Source organism: Lutra lutra, chromosome 5, assembly GCF_902655055.1.
Source record: "Lutra lutra chromosome 5, mLutLut1.2, whole genome shotgun sequence".
Taxonomy (NCBI): Eukaryota; Metazoa; Chordata; class Mammalia; order Carnivora; family Mustelidae; genus Lutra; species Lutra lutra.
In genome coordinates, this window is record NC_062282.1 from 75,274,317 (window position 1) to 75,289,436 (window position 15,120).

The 15,120-nt window shown below is 36.3% G+C and overlaps 1 protein-coding gene across 1 annotated transcript in view; it reads left to right on the forward strand.

Moving 5' to 3' along the window:
- SMAD5 (SMAD family member 5) overlaps window positions 1-9,357 on the forward strand; it is a 50,670-nt gene extending 41,313 nt beyond the window's left edge. Inside the window, exons 5-7 of the mRNA XM_047729922.1 lie at window positions 3,593-3,814; window positions 5,824-6,080; window positions 7,661-9,357. Coding sequence (XP_047585878.1) covers window positions 3,593-3,814; window positions 5,824-6,080; window positions 7,661-7,804 — 623 coding nt within the window. The 3' untranslated portion in view covers window positions 7,805-9,357. The remainder of the gene's footprint in view (window positions 1-3,592; window positions 3,815-5,823; window positions 6,081-7,660) is intronic.
- Window positions 9,358-15,120: the final 5,763 nt, after the last annotated feature.

The following is a 15,120-nucleotide window of genomic DNA, read 5'->3' on the forward strand; positions in this document are numbered from 1 at the left end:
TGTATTCTTTTTGCCAGTACCATACTGTCTTGATAGCTGTAGCTTTATGGTAAGTTGAATAGCATCAGGCTTCTGATTTTGTTCTTCTTCAGTATCATATTGGGTGTTCTGGATCTTTTGCTGCCCCAAATAAACTTTAGGATTGGTTTGTTGATATCCACAAAATGATTTGCTGGGATTTTGATTGGGATTGCATTGGTTATCTATAGATCATATTGGGAAGAACTGAATTCTTGGCAATATTAAGGCTTCTTTTCCATGAATGTGGGCTGTCTTTTTAATTTATTTAGTTCCTCTTTGATGTCTGTCTTGGGGTTTTATAGTTTCTTCATCTAGATCTTGTACCTATTTTGATTTTTACCTAAGTATTTCTTATTTTGAATGCTAATATAAGTGGTGATGAATTTTTAATTTCAAATTTCACATGTTCATTGTTGGTATATAGCAAAGTGATTCACTTTTGTGTATTAACCTTACATCTTGTGATCTTGCTATAATAGCTTAATTAGTTCCAGGAGGGGTTTTTTTTTTTTTTTTTTCCAGGTTTTCTAGGTAAGCAGTCATATCATCTGTGAACAAAGATGATTTTACTTATTCCTTTCCAATTTGTATACCTTTTATTACCCTTTCTCTTACTGTATTAACTAGGACTTTTAGTGCAGTGTTGGAAAAGGAGTGGTAAGAACATCCTTGTTACTGATCTTGGCAGGAAGTCTTCTAGTTCCTCACCATTAAATATGAAGTTAGGTATAAGTTTCCTGTAAATGGTCTTTATCAAATCGTAGAAGTTATCCTCTATTCCTAGCTTGCTAAGAGTCTCACTTGTTTTTTTTTTAGTTCATATTTTTGTTTAGAGTAATTTTACAAATACTCATATATGTCTTTCAGGTTGCTGATGCAGACAGAGGCTTGTTTTATAAATATAAATCTTGATTAGATTGTGCTAGAAAAACAATCTAAAATGTTAAAACACACCTGGTGAAAAACTTTGGGACACAGCATAAGCAGTTCTAAGAAGGAAGTTTATAGTAGTGCAGGCCTACTTTAAGAAACAAGAAAAATCTGAAATAAACCGTCTAACCTTACACCTAAAAGATCTAGTAAAAGAAGAAACAAAGCTTTAAATCAACCAATGTGTTATAATACATTAGTAACATGAAGGATAAAAACCATATAATCGTCTCAGTAGATGCAGAAGCATTTGACAGAAATCATTATCTGTTTATGATGGAAATGCAACAAAGTGGATTTAGAGGAAACATGCTTCAATATAGTAAAGATGATATATGACAAACCCACAACTAACATCATTCTCATTGGTGAAAAGCTGGAAGTTTTAAGATGAGGAACAAGATAGGGATGTCCATTCTTGCCACTTACTTGTATTCAGCATAGTACCGGAAGACCTAACTGCCGCAGTCAGACGAGAAAAAGAAAGAAAAGCCACCCATACTGGAAAGGAAGAAGTAAAACTGTCACTTGCAAATTATGTGGGGTGTGTGCGTATAAAATCCTGAAGACTTCACCAAAAAAACTACTAGAACTAAGAAATGAAATCAGTAGGGCGCCTGGGTGGCTCAGTTGGTTGGACGACTGCCTTTGGCTCAGGTCATGATCCCGGAGTGCTGGGATCGAGTCCCGCATCGGGCTCCCAGCTCCACGGGGAGTCTGCTTCTCCCTCTGACCTTCTCCTCGCTCATGCTCTCTCTCACTGTCTCTCTCTCTCTCTCAAATAAATAAATAAAATCTTAAAAAAAAAAAAAAAAAAAAGAAATGAAATCAGTAAAGTTGCAGGGTCAACTTTAGATCATTTGAATAGGATAGAGAACCCAGAAATAAACTCATGCTTATATGGTCAGTTAATCTGTGACAAAAGAGGAAAGAATATACAATAGGGAAAAGACAGTCTCTTCAGTAAGTGGTGTTGGGAAAACTGGGCAGCTACATATGAAAAATGAAACTGGGACTACTTTCTTAAACCATTCACCAAATAAACTCAGACTAAGGACCTAAATGTGAGACCTGAAACCATGAAACTTCTTAAAAAAACAGGGCAGTGATCACTTGGACATCAGCCTTAGCAACATATTTATGGGATATGTCTCCTCAGGCAAGGAAAATAAAGACAAAAGTTAACTATTAGGACTACACCAAAATAAAAAGCTTTGTAACAGTTACAGAAACCTTCAACAAAAGGAAAATGCAGTCTGCTGGATGTGAGAATATATTTATAAATGATATATCTGATAAGGAGTAATATCTAAAATAAATAACTTATACAACTCAAAAAAAAAAAAAAACCCCAAAACCAAAATCAAACAAAAATTAGATTAGAAAAATGGGCAGAGAAGCTGAATAGACATTTTTCTGAACAAGATGTATGGAGAGCCAACAGACACATGAAAAGATGTTCAGCATCACTAATCATCAGGGAAATGCAAATCAAATCGCAGTAAGATGCCACCTCACACCAGTTTGAATGGCTAGTATCAAAGGACTTAAGTGTTGACAAGGATATGGAGAGAAAAGAATCCTTGTGCACTGTTTGTGGGAGTATATATTGGTGCAGCCACCGTGGAAAACAGTATCAGATTCCTAAGAAAATTAAAAATAGAAATATCATATTATCCAGTAATTCTACTACCAGGTACTTACCTAAAGAAAGCGAAACACTAATTTTTTTTTTCGAAAACACTAATTTGAAAAGATAAAGGTACCCCTGTTTTGTTGTAGCATTTACAATAGTCAAGATATGGGAGTAACCTGAGTGTCCCTCGATAGATAAGCAAATAAAGGAGATATATACACAATGGGATATTATTCAACTATAAAAATGAATGAGCTCTTGCCATTTTGCAGAAGATGGTTGGACCTAGAGGGTATTATGCTTAATGAAGTCAGACAAAGAAAGACAAATACCATGTGATTTCACACATATGTAGAATCTAAAAAACCAAGCAAATGAACAAATAAAAAATCAGAAACAGACTCATAAATACATAGAACAAACTGGTGGTTACTGGAGGGGGTAGAGTACAAAATAGGAAAAGAGGATTAAAAGTACAAAATTCCAGTTAACACATGAAGTAAGTTATGGAGATGGAAAGTGCAGCATAGGGAATAATAATATAATAATATTGTACAGTGTTGTTCAGTGACAGATGGCAACTATGTTTATCATGGTGAGCACTGATTAAGATACAGGAATATCTAGTCACTATTGTTGTACACTTGAAACCATTATGCTATGGTATGTCAACTCTACTTCAATAATAAAAAAATTTTAAAAAATAAAATAAATGTGATATTATCCATCCTTACATTTGTATTTAGGTAAGTTTAAAAATCATTGTATTCAAGGCATTACTGATTTTTCTTTCTTTTCTTTTTTTTTTTTTTTTTTTAAAGATCCAAACTTTTTTCCCAACACCACTTACTGAAGAGATTGTCCTCCAGAGAGGACAGCAAGACTGAAGTGAAATATGTGAAAGTATTTTTCATAGAGTGCTTGGGTTCACTTAAAGGGAAACACAAAGAATCCTGGGTTTCTTATTCACTCACTAATCATTTTTTCTGTCTGGTTTGTTTACAGATGTTCAGCCTGTTGCCTATGAAGAGCCCAAACATTGGTGTTCAATTGTCTACTATGAATTAAACAATCGTGTTGGGGAGGCTTTTCATGCATCTTCTACTAGCGTGTTAGTAGATGGATTCACAGACCCTTCGAATAACAAAAGTAGATTCTGCTTGGGGTTGTTGTCAAATGTTAATCGTAATTCAACAATTGAAAACACTAGGCGACATATTGGAAAAGGTAATTTTGTCATTTCCCTGCATTCAGTTGAAATCAGTCATTTGTTGTGCTCACTGTGTACCATGAGTTGTGTAAAGTTGTCTATACCACGAGCCTGAGGCACGGGCTCTGCCCTGAAGTGTCAGGTGCTAGAGAGTGAATTAAGTCAAGACCTGATCAGTTCTCTTTTCCTTACCCTTATTGTCATAGTACTTAGTCTCTGAAATCATACTATTCCTATATTTATTTTTTGAATGTCTTCTTGACTGGAATATAAGCTTTACACGAGTTTGCTTTGTTCACAGCATTATTTTCAGCAGCTAGAACAGTGCCTGGCTCATAGTAAGTACAGACAAATATTTGTGAAATATATGAATGCTGTTGAAGGATTAGAATTTTTTAATTACAGTATTTTGAGTTGAGGTGCCTTGTAACAATTCGTGTTATGTTAGAGGAGCTGGATTATAGTTAAGAAGTCCAGTTTGAATGATAGCAAGTCTCCAGTGGCTTCATCACCACCCCTCCTACCTTTTAAATTCAGGTAACTAGGTTTTATTTCCATTTCATCCCACAAGACAGTTGCCACAACAAACAAGGAACTTTTCCCACCTCGGTGAAATGTCTGAGTCTCATGTATCAAGTGGTCAGGAAGGAAACCTTTCCCAGGTGGAGCGTATTGTCTGTCTTTTAAGTTTAGTTTTTGCCACTAGCTCTGTTTTGTTTCCTGGATTTGAGAAAGTCTTAGTCCAGGTTAGATAGAACAAAAGGTACACTTACACCCTTTACCTACAAACAGTAAACTTTATTTGTACCTACAGGAGGTACAATTATAATTGTGATGTGATTTCTTAGAGAAGAGATTCAGCAAAATACTATGGCCAAAAATAAGTTGAAAAGAAATTTCTGTTCTTTTTTGACTCTTGCTAACTTGACATTGATTTTGTGAGTGAAATGCCTCACTTCTATGTATTGGTTTTCCCACTGCAGGAGAATGATTTTAGAGAAGTCTACCTGGTGAATTCTTAAATTCTACGATCTGTTTTCCCATTTTTCCTAGTATCTAGTTTTAGGATCCCTTCCTCCATGGGTCATTTTATTTGCTCAGAACAAAAACCAAAACATAGTTTTTCGTACCATAGCCTAATATAAGTCTTTTACTCACATGTGTATGAGATATGAGTGTACAGGGATCATCTTTTTAGCACTGTTTATAGTGGTGAAAAGTTGGAAATAACTTCAGCTTTAGCTGTATAATATGAAGTTTTAATATTGAAACTGTGTTCACATATTACTTACATACATATTTTTAAAATACCCAAACCAGTCTTTTCAAGGGAAATAAAATAAATCTGCCATTTAAAGTCTTTTCCTGTGACCTGAAATTACATGTACGACTTAGGGTCTTTTTTTTTTTTCCAAAGATTTTATTTATTTATTTGACAGAGAGAGATCACAAGTAGGCAGAGAGGCAGACACAGAGAGGGGGAAGTGGCTCCCTGCTGAACAGAGAGCCCAATGTGGGGCTCGATCCCAGGACCCTGGGACCATGACCTGAGCTGAAGGCAGCGGCTTTAACCCACTGAGCCACCCAGGTGCCCCGACTTAGGGTCTTTTTTAATGTTCCTGTACTCCCATTAGTAAAAAGAAAGCGGAGCATCTTGCCAGTTGACTCTTCGTGATAGTTAAATTAACTTAGCACCAAGTGCTCCTTTGAAAAGACTGATCATAGGTGCTTTTTGGTCTTTTTGCCTTCGCTTCCTCTCACAGAGATATTAAATGATTGTTGGCAAAAAGAAAATAACCTAAGAACTGATAAACCTGAGGCTTAAGTCTTACTAGTTATTTAAGGACCATTGTAGAGCTCTTGATTCTCTTTGGCAGTGTAAGGCCCTCTAGTGGTAGCTTCTGTCTACAGCCTGCTGGGCATTTGCTGTAGGTTAGTGGGTATTCTTGGTTGCACCTTATACTACCTCTTTGGTTTCATTATACTGCTGTATTAAGGTGAGTCTTGTAATGCTCGTCTTTTTAAGGTGTTCACCTGTACTATGTTGGTGGAGAGGTGTATGCAGAGTGCCTCAGTGACAGCAGCATATTTGTTCAGAGTAGGAACTGCAACTTTCATCACGGCTTTCATCCTACCACTGTCTGTAAGATACCCAGCAGTTGCAGCCTCAAAATTTTTAACAACCAAGAGTTTGCTCAGCTTCTGGCTCAGTCTGTCAACCACGGATTTGAGGCAGTGTATGAGCTCACCAAAATGTGTACTATTCGAATGAGTTTTGTCAAGGTGAGTGGGTTGTAGCCTGTAGCTTAATTAGAGTCACTGTAAATATGTATATTACATTTCTCTAGGTTATGATTTTAAAATGCCTTTGTGAAATGAAAGTATTTGCTTTTGACCTGACTTAATAGGTTTTTAAATGATACTCTTGAATTTAAAGCTTTAAAACCACACGATAGGTCTAAGTTTTAATTTTATAATCCGGACATTATATAATCCATGATACTGATACTGATTTTGATATTGAATAGGGGCTGAGTTTATAAAGAGCTACGGTTAAAGACTGAATTGCTAGAAATATTAAAATTGCTTTTGAAGTTCCTTAGCTTCAGCAGTTTCAATTATTATTAGATCCCACTGGGGTGACTTAAAAAATTCTTCAGAAGACTAAAATTATCTTCCTTGCATTTAACCTCTGTTATTAAGGATTTGCAAAGTTGAAAGAACTTTTCAAATTTATCATTTGCTCTTGGCCTGATTTTACTGGCCTTCTGAAGATGATGGTTTGTGAGTAAAATTAGGGAAGAATTTTAGTGACACATATAAGCATCTTGTACTCTATCCACTTGGTCCTTAAGGATTTAGCCAAAGAAGAACAACTGTGAAATGCTCTGAGTGGGCTTTTTCTTTTTGGCATTCAGACCCACAGTCCAGTGTTGCCTTGCTGCTTTGCTATAGGTCTTTTTTATGCATCAGTAGCCCCAAAGGCATTCCCCCTCCATAGAAGCATAACTTCTTAAAAAAACATTTTATTTATTTATTTATTTGATTGAGAGAGAGAAAGAGTATGAGGGTTGGGGAGGAGCAGAGGGAGAATGAGAAGCAGATTTCTCACTGAGCCGGGAGCCTGACTATGCAAAGAAGTGGGGCAGGGATACGAGCTTCAATCCCAGGACTCTTACGAAGTGTGCCACCCAGGTGCCCCAGAAGCATAACTTTTATATGTTTAGTCTCTACTTGCCCATTTCCCCCTTCCCAAGCCTTATTTTTCTGGGCCAGCACTACCGTAAGCTGTAAAGCAGAGAGCTTGGTGAATCCAGGCACATAAATGTGAAAAAAATTCTGTTTAGAATTTTAAGCTAAAGTGTTCCAGTTTAATTCATCCCAGCTACTTTAATTACAGTTGCATGCATTGATCAGATCTATAGTATCTTACCTCATACTTAAAAAAAAAAAAAAAAAAAAAATCCCAAACCTGAATACCCAAAACTTTTTCATAGCAAAATCTGATGTGAACTTATATGAGGCTCTTTGTGGGTTTTATTTATCCCATTAAGTGAGAATGTATCTCACTGCAGAAATAATAGTGTTTTAATTATGAGATACTGTACTTTCTGAAGTACAAAACTTTACAAACTTCAAAAAGAGGAAGAATTCTGAAACATATCTGGCTCCAAGGGTTTCTATTAAGGGAATCCTATCTCTTTCACTACTGTAACTCTGTTGCTTTTAACTCCATGGTGAATTTTGAGATTGGTTTTGTGGTCTCTGCTGTTAAAGTATCTCTTTGTTAGTATGTTAAAATTGTTTTAGGCTGGTTGACAGTTTAAAGAGAGATTTGCTATGATATCTTTTCATTTTCTTAGGGCTGGGGCGCCGAATATCACCGGCAGGATGTTACCAGCACCCCATGCTGGATTGAGATTCATCTTCATGGGCCTCTTCAATGGCTGGATAAAGTCCTGACTCAGATGGGCTCCCCTCTGAACCCCATATCTTCTGTCTCATAGTGTAGAAGTAGTCTTTTCAATTATATTATTAGTGGACTTGTTTTAATTTTAGGGAAACTTTCAGTACAGATACTGTGAGCTTACATGGAAAACAGATATTATAGCTTATTTTTTTTCCTACATAATTGTGACCAATACATTTGTATTTGTGATGAATCTACATTTGTTTGTTAGTCATGTTCGTGTGATTAACTCCCAAAAGTGTTGTGAGAAATGCAAAGTAAGTGTTGTACCCCAGTTCACAAGTTTGGCATTGAGCTTAAATTGGGACATAATTTTGCCTTCTTGTCCCAAATGACTTGTTATTTGTTCATTTTTTTTTAAAGTAATACATCACATGATGACAAGTTATAATAGTGTTAGAAGGTATGCCATGAAAAGTCTTCCCTCCTCCTCTTAACCCTATGGAAGCTCTACTTTTACCAGTTTCTTTGTCCTACCAATGTGAAGAAAGTGTAATGCATTGTTTCATAAAAGCATATGGTAAGGGCTGAAAAGAAACTATAAAAAAACAACAACACCCTTTTATTTGAAGGAACACTATGCACTGCTCTTAACAGGTAGTGTTCGGTAAAAGCAAAGTGATAGTTTTCTAGGTGATGTCATGAAATTTACATTTAATACAGCTAGATGTTTGTCAGTCTGTTGTGACTTCACTCAGTATATCTTTTGTAAAACATTTCCTTTTAAAAAAAAAATATTGTAAACAACAGATCTCCAGTATATGTCATTTACCCAGAATCTGTCGTAAGTACTACTTTATAGCTAGTGACAGTGCACGCACGGCCTTGTTCAGCTTTGCTGCTTTTGGCCAATGTTGCAAGAACTCTAATTTTGACATGCATTAATCTTTTATTTTGCACTTTGATGGGTGACAGTTTTTAGTGTAACCTTTTGTGAAACACGCTCAAGTGACTTGGACTTGGATGTTCACCCTTACTTCCTTGGTACCCCTTTTGTATTAACAAACACTGCAGTTTATAGATGACAGTTGTAGGAAGTTACACTTTTTCTAGCTTTTGGTGTATTTTCAACCTAGATTATAAGACTGTTATTCTGTAGCTCCAATTTAAGGGGCCTTTTTAATTTCCTACTGCTTTATGGGTGTTACTCATGTTGGAAAATCACACACTTAATCCCATTGCTCTGAGTGGCGTCAGTTGCCCTGAGCAAGGAAAGGACCTGTGTACTGTAGCCAGAAGAGCCTCTTCAGTCTGGCTCTGAGTTGAGGCTCCTGGTCTGGTGCTTGAATGAATAAGCAGTGGTTGTGGAGATAGTTGACTTTAAAATAGTCACATATGAAAGACTGCAGACTGTTCTCTCTGTTAACATGTGTGCTGGTTCTTTTCCTTTTTTTTTTTTTTTTTTTTTTTTTGGTACTTTTGTGGATGCTAGTCTCTCAGAACAGTCCTCAAGAGAGGAAAAACAGGAACACTCTAAAATACCCATTCAGTCAGTCATGCTGGAGGGCTTTGGGTAAAGAACTTTTAACCTCATTTTCTAGAGAGCAGTCAGATGGACACTTTGTTATGGCATGAGAACAGAGACATTATTAAAAAAAAAAAATTACCTAATGTACCTATGGGAGAAAGCTATTTTTCTGGTGCCTTTTGAAAGTATATGGAGCCATGTCAGTCTTCTATTTAAAATGTTAGTTTGGTTTGACTTTCTACTTTGCCCTTTCTGCTCTTAAGAGAAGAAGAAATGCATTTTTTGAGGAGAAGAGAATGCGGTTCATTTTGTTTTCTGTGCCATTATTTATTGCTTTTACAAAGTGCAGCCAGTGGGTGGCTTTAGTTCCTTTGGGTGAGGCGCCATATGTGTTTCAGTTCATGGTCCTTTGTTGGGTAAAAGGATCCTCTCTGACCCTCACCTGTGCCTTAAATGTAAGTTCTACATGGCATGCATTCTTCATCTTCCAGTTGTGTCAGCCTCAGGAAAGAGAATTACTTGCTCCGTGTTTGAACCTAGCTACCCACATTATTCTTTTACTTACCGGGCATATGGCACAATCTTTGGAACAAATTTATAAGAAAAAAAAACAAAAAGCACGCTGGTTGAATGACAGATACATGTAGTCAACTTCAGTGGGTTTGAACTGGTAGAAACTATTGAATTGTTTTATTGATGTTTTCAATTGAGTTAATTAAAATTTGTTTTTATTCATGCCACAGCCTTTAGAGTTGGCAAAGTTTCATGTGATTGGCCTTTTCTGTGTTTTCCCCAAGGAATTTTGTCTCATGAAGGACAGTACTGAAGCTCTTAACTGTTGAGAGTTTCATGGAAAAGTATAAGCTTGTTGTATTTCCTAAAAGTGATTAACTCCACATGCCTGGATTATAAGTGAAAATTGTACTCAGTGTAACTGCTTCTCTAATTCCCAAGGGTGCCCAAAATCTATGGATGGGAAATAAAAATTGCCAGTGACCAATGAAAAGAAGACATTTCTGAAAGAAACCTTTTCAGAAAAATGCAGTTTTAAAATTTTATTTGATTTCTAGAATGGTTTATAGTCAAATTTATGGAAACATCAACACCACTGGAACAATCATGTTTTATAGTTTATAACATATTAACATATGTGAGCTGGAAAGACTGGAGTCTGGAAATAATAAAATCACAACCGGTTTGGTAAATGCAGAAAGAGACATAGAATCAAAATTAATCTGAGTAATGAATTACTGCAACAGAAAGATGGTTGGGGGAAAAAAAATTAAAAGTTGCATTTGATCAGCATCTCTTTAAAGTGTTATGGTCTTTCTGGTATTGCTTGGCTTAAGCTATGGAGTGTCAACTAGTAGGCGTGTTATTGATCTACTGAAGCTAACACTTTCTCTTTAGAGATTGAAGAAGACATCAATCAAAATGTCAAGTCATGTACATCAGAATATAAATCATTTTTCACATTTTATTGTTAAATAAGGAAACTGTGGTAATAGAATTGGCTGGGTTTCTGAGTTGAAATCCACAGTTAAGATTACTAGGTAGTACAGTGAGCTGTATACCTCATAGTACAGAAAGAGGATGCAGCTACTTTATGCTGTTCATAACATTTGACAGTGAGATATCCGTTTAAGATGTAAAATGATCAATAAGTGTTCAGATTGAAATCTCTTGTCAGGGTAAGAACTGGGGCTCACATTATAAAATCCTCAAGGGTACCTGTGGGAAACAGTCCTCCTGTAATAGTATTCTGTTGAAGGAGAAGGTTTATACAAAAAATAAAATCCTACTAGTAGCAGAGAACCTCCAAAAAGTCTGATAGTACCTGTTTTAAGTACTGTCTTTGTGTTACAGAGAGCATCTGTACGTCAGCTTAGATCCATTTCTTTATACTCTTTTTAGTTGTTTTTCAGTATTACTTTGGATTGTTATCACTTTCCCACTTAAAATATATTATCTTTCATGCTTAAGAAGGAAGGCTCTTCTGATCATTTTGAACTTATCTTCCAGTGATGATTTCAGTTTGGATCTGTTAACTTTTCAGAGGGTCTGAGCCCTTCTTTGTCTTATTAAATCCTCGCTCACTCTCTCAGTTAGGAGTATAAATATGTGTCCTCATTATGCCAGTGAGCTAGAAAAGCAAGGATATTTTAAAGTAGTAGATAGCAGGGTGGTTTCAGGCATGTTTGGTGATTTTCATGGAAGGGACTTTTCCTGAACATTGGTTTATGGGTGGTCTCTTGGGATACTAGCTAGGGCAGCTTTATGGGGATAATCTCAGGTTTGAGGCCTGTTTCCTCTGGAGCAGCAGCCATTTTCCTCGATGGCAGGCAGGACTTGGGGGAGGTTTTCTGCTCATAGAAGATGCATGTATGGAAAGTGACGATTCAAGGCATTTCTTCTGTATAAGCAGTGTGCCTACCGGACAGTTCTTTGGAATCACTGGATTACAGTTTAGCATTTCCTAATTACAAGAGGTAACAGTATTATCAAGCCTTTATCAATTGGATTATTCATAATAGAAACTTACCTTCTAAAATGCAGCTGTGTTATAACTAAAGTGTTAACCTGAAATTGGATGGTGTACAAAAACCAGTAAGAGGGATTTTTACATAGCAAAAAAGATTTTTTTTTTTTAAGGAAGAGCTTATGATACAATACTTGCTGGTTAGCATTTGCTGTAAAACAGGTGATGGGATGTTATGGTGAAAAGATCCAAGAGCAGGATTCTTCTGTTGTTCATGGCAGAGTGAAAAAGGTCGGTGTGGTTCTTGTCCAAATAATTCAATTCTGAAAATTCTTGCAATCATCGTAAACCGTTGTCCTTTAAGGATTCATTTGAAGATAGTGTTCTTAAAAAGTTCAGAATTTTGTGTACAGGTAGGTTCTTTTCCCTAATTAGTAAGTAGTGCCTTGTTGCTACGAGCTGGTATTAACTGTAATAAAACTACAGTGAGGCCAGATGGTTCCACATTCCTTACTTTTATAAGGAATTTTTTAGAATCATATTTTCCCTTTTCATGTCATTGGAGATGATGTTGCTTTGATTTATTCATGAAATATTTTATGTGTAGGGACTCTGGAAGAAAATAGTCGGGCAAGTGATTTTCTTGATCTGGTGGGTTAAAATTGCATTTTGAAAATCACTTATTTTAAAATTGGATAGGATTGTAATCAAGAAAACTGGATGTTTGTATGCACCTGCCCATCTTCTCTTAAAAAGATACTTCATATGCAGATGATAAAGACCAAACCAATGGCTGCACTATAGATCTGCTTATTTGTACTTGTTCTGCTTCTGTTTATGTTGTAGAAAATGAAGTTCTAGCAACATGCTTCAATTCTGTTGCCTTTTTGATACTTATAAAAATGTATTAGGTTTTACTATATTGTGCTTTTCAAAGCCATAACTCTTAAGAACTTTGTTTTTGCGTATTGTTTGCTAATACTTTATTTTAATAAATCTCAAAACCTGATAAATGTGTGTGTGTGGGTTTTTATTTTGTTTGTTTTTTGGACTGTCTTTCGACTTAACATGTTTCACTGAGTGGAGTTATAAAAAGGATGAGATGCCCAGTTGCTGTGACTGGCTGTGTTATCTGTGTGTGCTTGGGCAATAGAAAATGGATATACCATGCCTTTCTACTCAGCAGGAGATTTGCTCAGAATGATCAGTGTTTTTCCATTCTGTTTGTAAAGGAGTCCGTGTATTTTTCTTTGTTGGTTGAGTTTAATTTAGTTGTGTTTTGAAGAAGTATTTAGATCTAGTCTGGGGTAATTTTGTTTAAATACTAATTTCCCTTCTCTCTGTCTTTCTGTAAATGAGTGATGCTGACCTGATGATTAGGAGATAGAGTAGCTCTTAGCGGAAGTGGCTCTGGGTTCTGCCTTCCTCCACAGGGGTCCTGGGCTTCATAGCTCTCTCAGCTTTGTGCCCTAAGGCAAGTTGCTTAACCACTCTGTACCTCAGTTTCCCGTCTACTTCATAGGATTTTGGGGAAGATTGAATAAATTCATACAAATAAAGTACTTAACAGCAGTGCCTGGCACACAAGAACTTGAATTTATTCTTACTGTCTCTTGCATTTCTTCTGCTGCTTTGAGAGGAATTATTTCTGATGCTGCTTGACTTTAGGATGTCCACCCTTGGTTAGTTTTATTTTCTTCTTTAAAAAATTTTTTTTTAAGTCACAGATTAGTTTTACAGCCCCACCAAGTACACACTTTTACCACTGTGTGAAGGAGTGGTAGAAGTAGAGGAGTGCTGTGTAGAGAAGTTCAAACGCATTCTCATTAGGAAGGGATGGTGTAAATCTATGTGCTCCCCCTTAGGAAAGGAGGAAGACCCAAACTAAACATTTTAAGCCAAAAGAATAAATATAAAAGCTCTTACTGTTCTTTTTGGAGACAAGACGTCATCCAAAGAATCCATTTCTGCAAATCAGCTCCTTCTTGCAGCTTTTTAAGTGTAAGGTATTTAGTAGTGACTTCAATGGCTGTTTTCGAAGGATATTAAAAAAAAAATTGTTCTGGCACAAGATTTTAGTAAACAGAGGTGTTGGCTTCTCTCTGATTTAAGGTGATTAGTTTACAGTTTACAGATTGCTGTAGCCCAAACAGTTCAGGCGAGGAGGGGATCAGCTGTGACAGCTGCTTTGGTTTTCTTTCAGACAAGAGACTCAGTAGCTAATGCTCCTCCACAGCACAGCAATTTGATGTAGCTCAGATTTTATACATATTTATAAGAAGGCTGTCGGGAGGCTGGGGCAGGCTTTTAAGAAGAGAGCTTGGTAGTACATATGGTTCAAAAAAGGAAGCATTTTTTTTTTTAAAGTTCCTCCATTTAACATGTTAAATATTACTTTGTTGGATTTGTAAGCCTTTCATTAATGAAGACTTGATTTTTTTTAAAAAAGGTTGTGTGTTCTAATCTAAATCACTTTGTGATTGTAGTTTAAAGAAAGGAAGATGAGACTATAGGAAAGTATAAGGAAGGGTTGTTGGTAGCTTCCTTAATCATCCTTGTGTATGTGGGATGAATGGTGGAAGGGGCATTTTAGACTTCTATTATTCATATCATATCAAGTGGGTATGTGTAGAATTTCTGTGCGAGGCAGTTCCTGGGGCAGGGTTTTGATGTTTGGGGTTGGATTTTGAAAGTGTCTTTATACTTTTGTTTTAATCTCTTACCCCCTTCCCTATCTGATAAAAAACCTCACGTGTTATTTCATTTTATTTAATTAATTTTTAAATTTACATTTATTTATTTTTAATCATTTAAATGATTTACTTTTATTAACATATATGATTTATTTTAGGGGTACAGGTCTGTGATTCATCAGTCTTACACAATTCACAGTACTCACTGTAGCACATTTTATTTATTTATTTAAAATTTTTTAAATTTTTAAAAAATTTTATTTATTTATTTGACAGATGGAGATCACAAGTAGGCAGAGAAGCAGGCAGAGAGAGAGGAGGAAGTAGAGAGCCTGATGCGGGACTCGATCCCAGGACCCTGGGATCATGACCTGAGCCAAAGCCAGAGACTTTTTAACTCACTGAGCCACCCAGGCACCCCCGTAGCACATTTTAAATAATGCTTTTATCTGAGCTAAATGGTGAGAATTGTAACAGTACAGAAAAGGATAAACAACAACAACAACAACAAAACCCCAAGCCATAGCTAACCATTAAACATTTCCATGTGTAGCATGGTCCCTTCTAACCTGGTGGCGTAGTCGCTCTACATGAGTCCTTTTCCTGTCTCTGACAACAATTTAGCTGATTAGGAGGAGTAGAGTTATAGCTCCTTTTCTGAAACCACTCAGAGAAATTGGTGCTAAGTGTTTCTTGAATTTTATATACCCAAG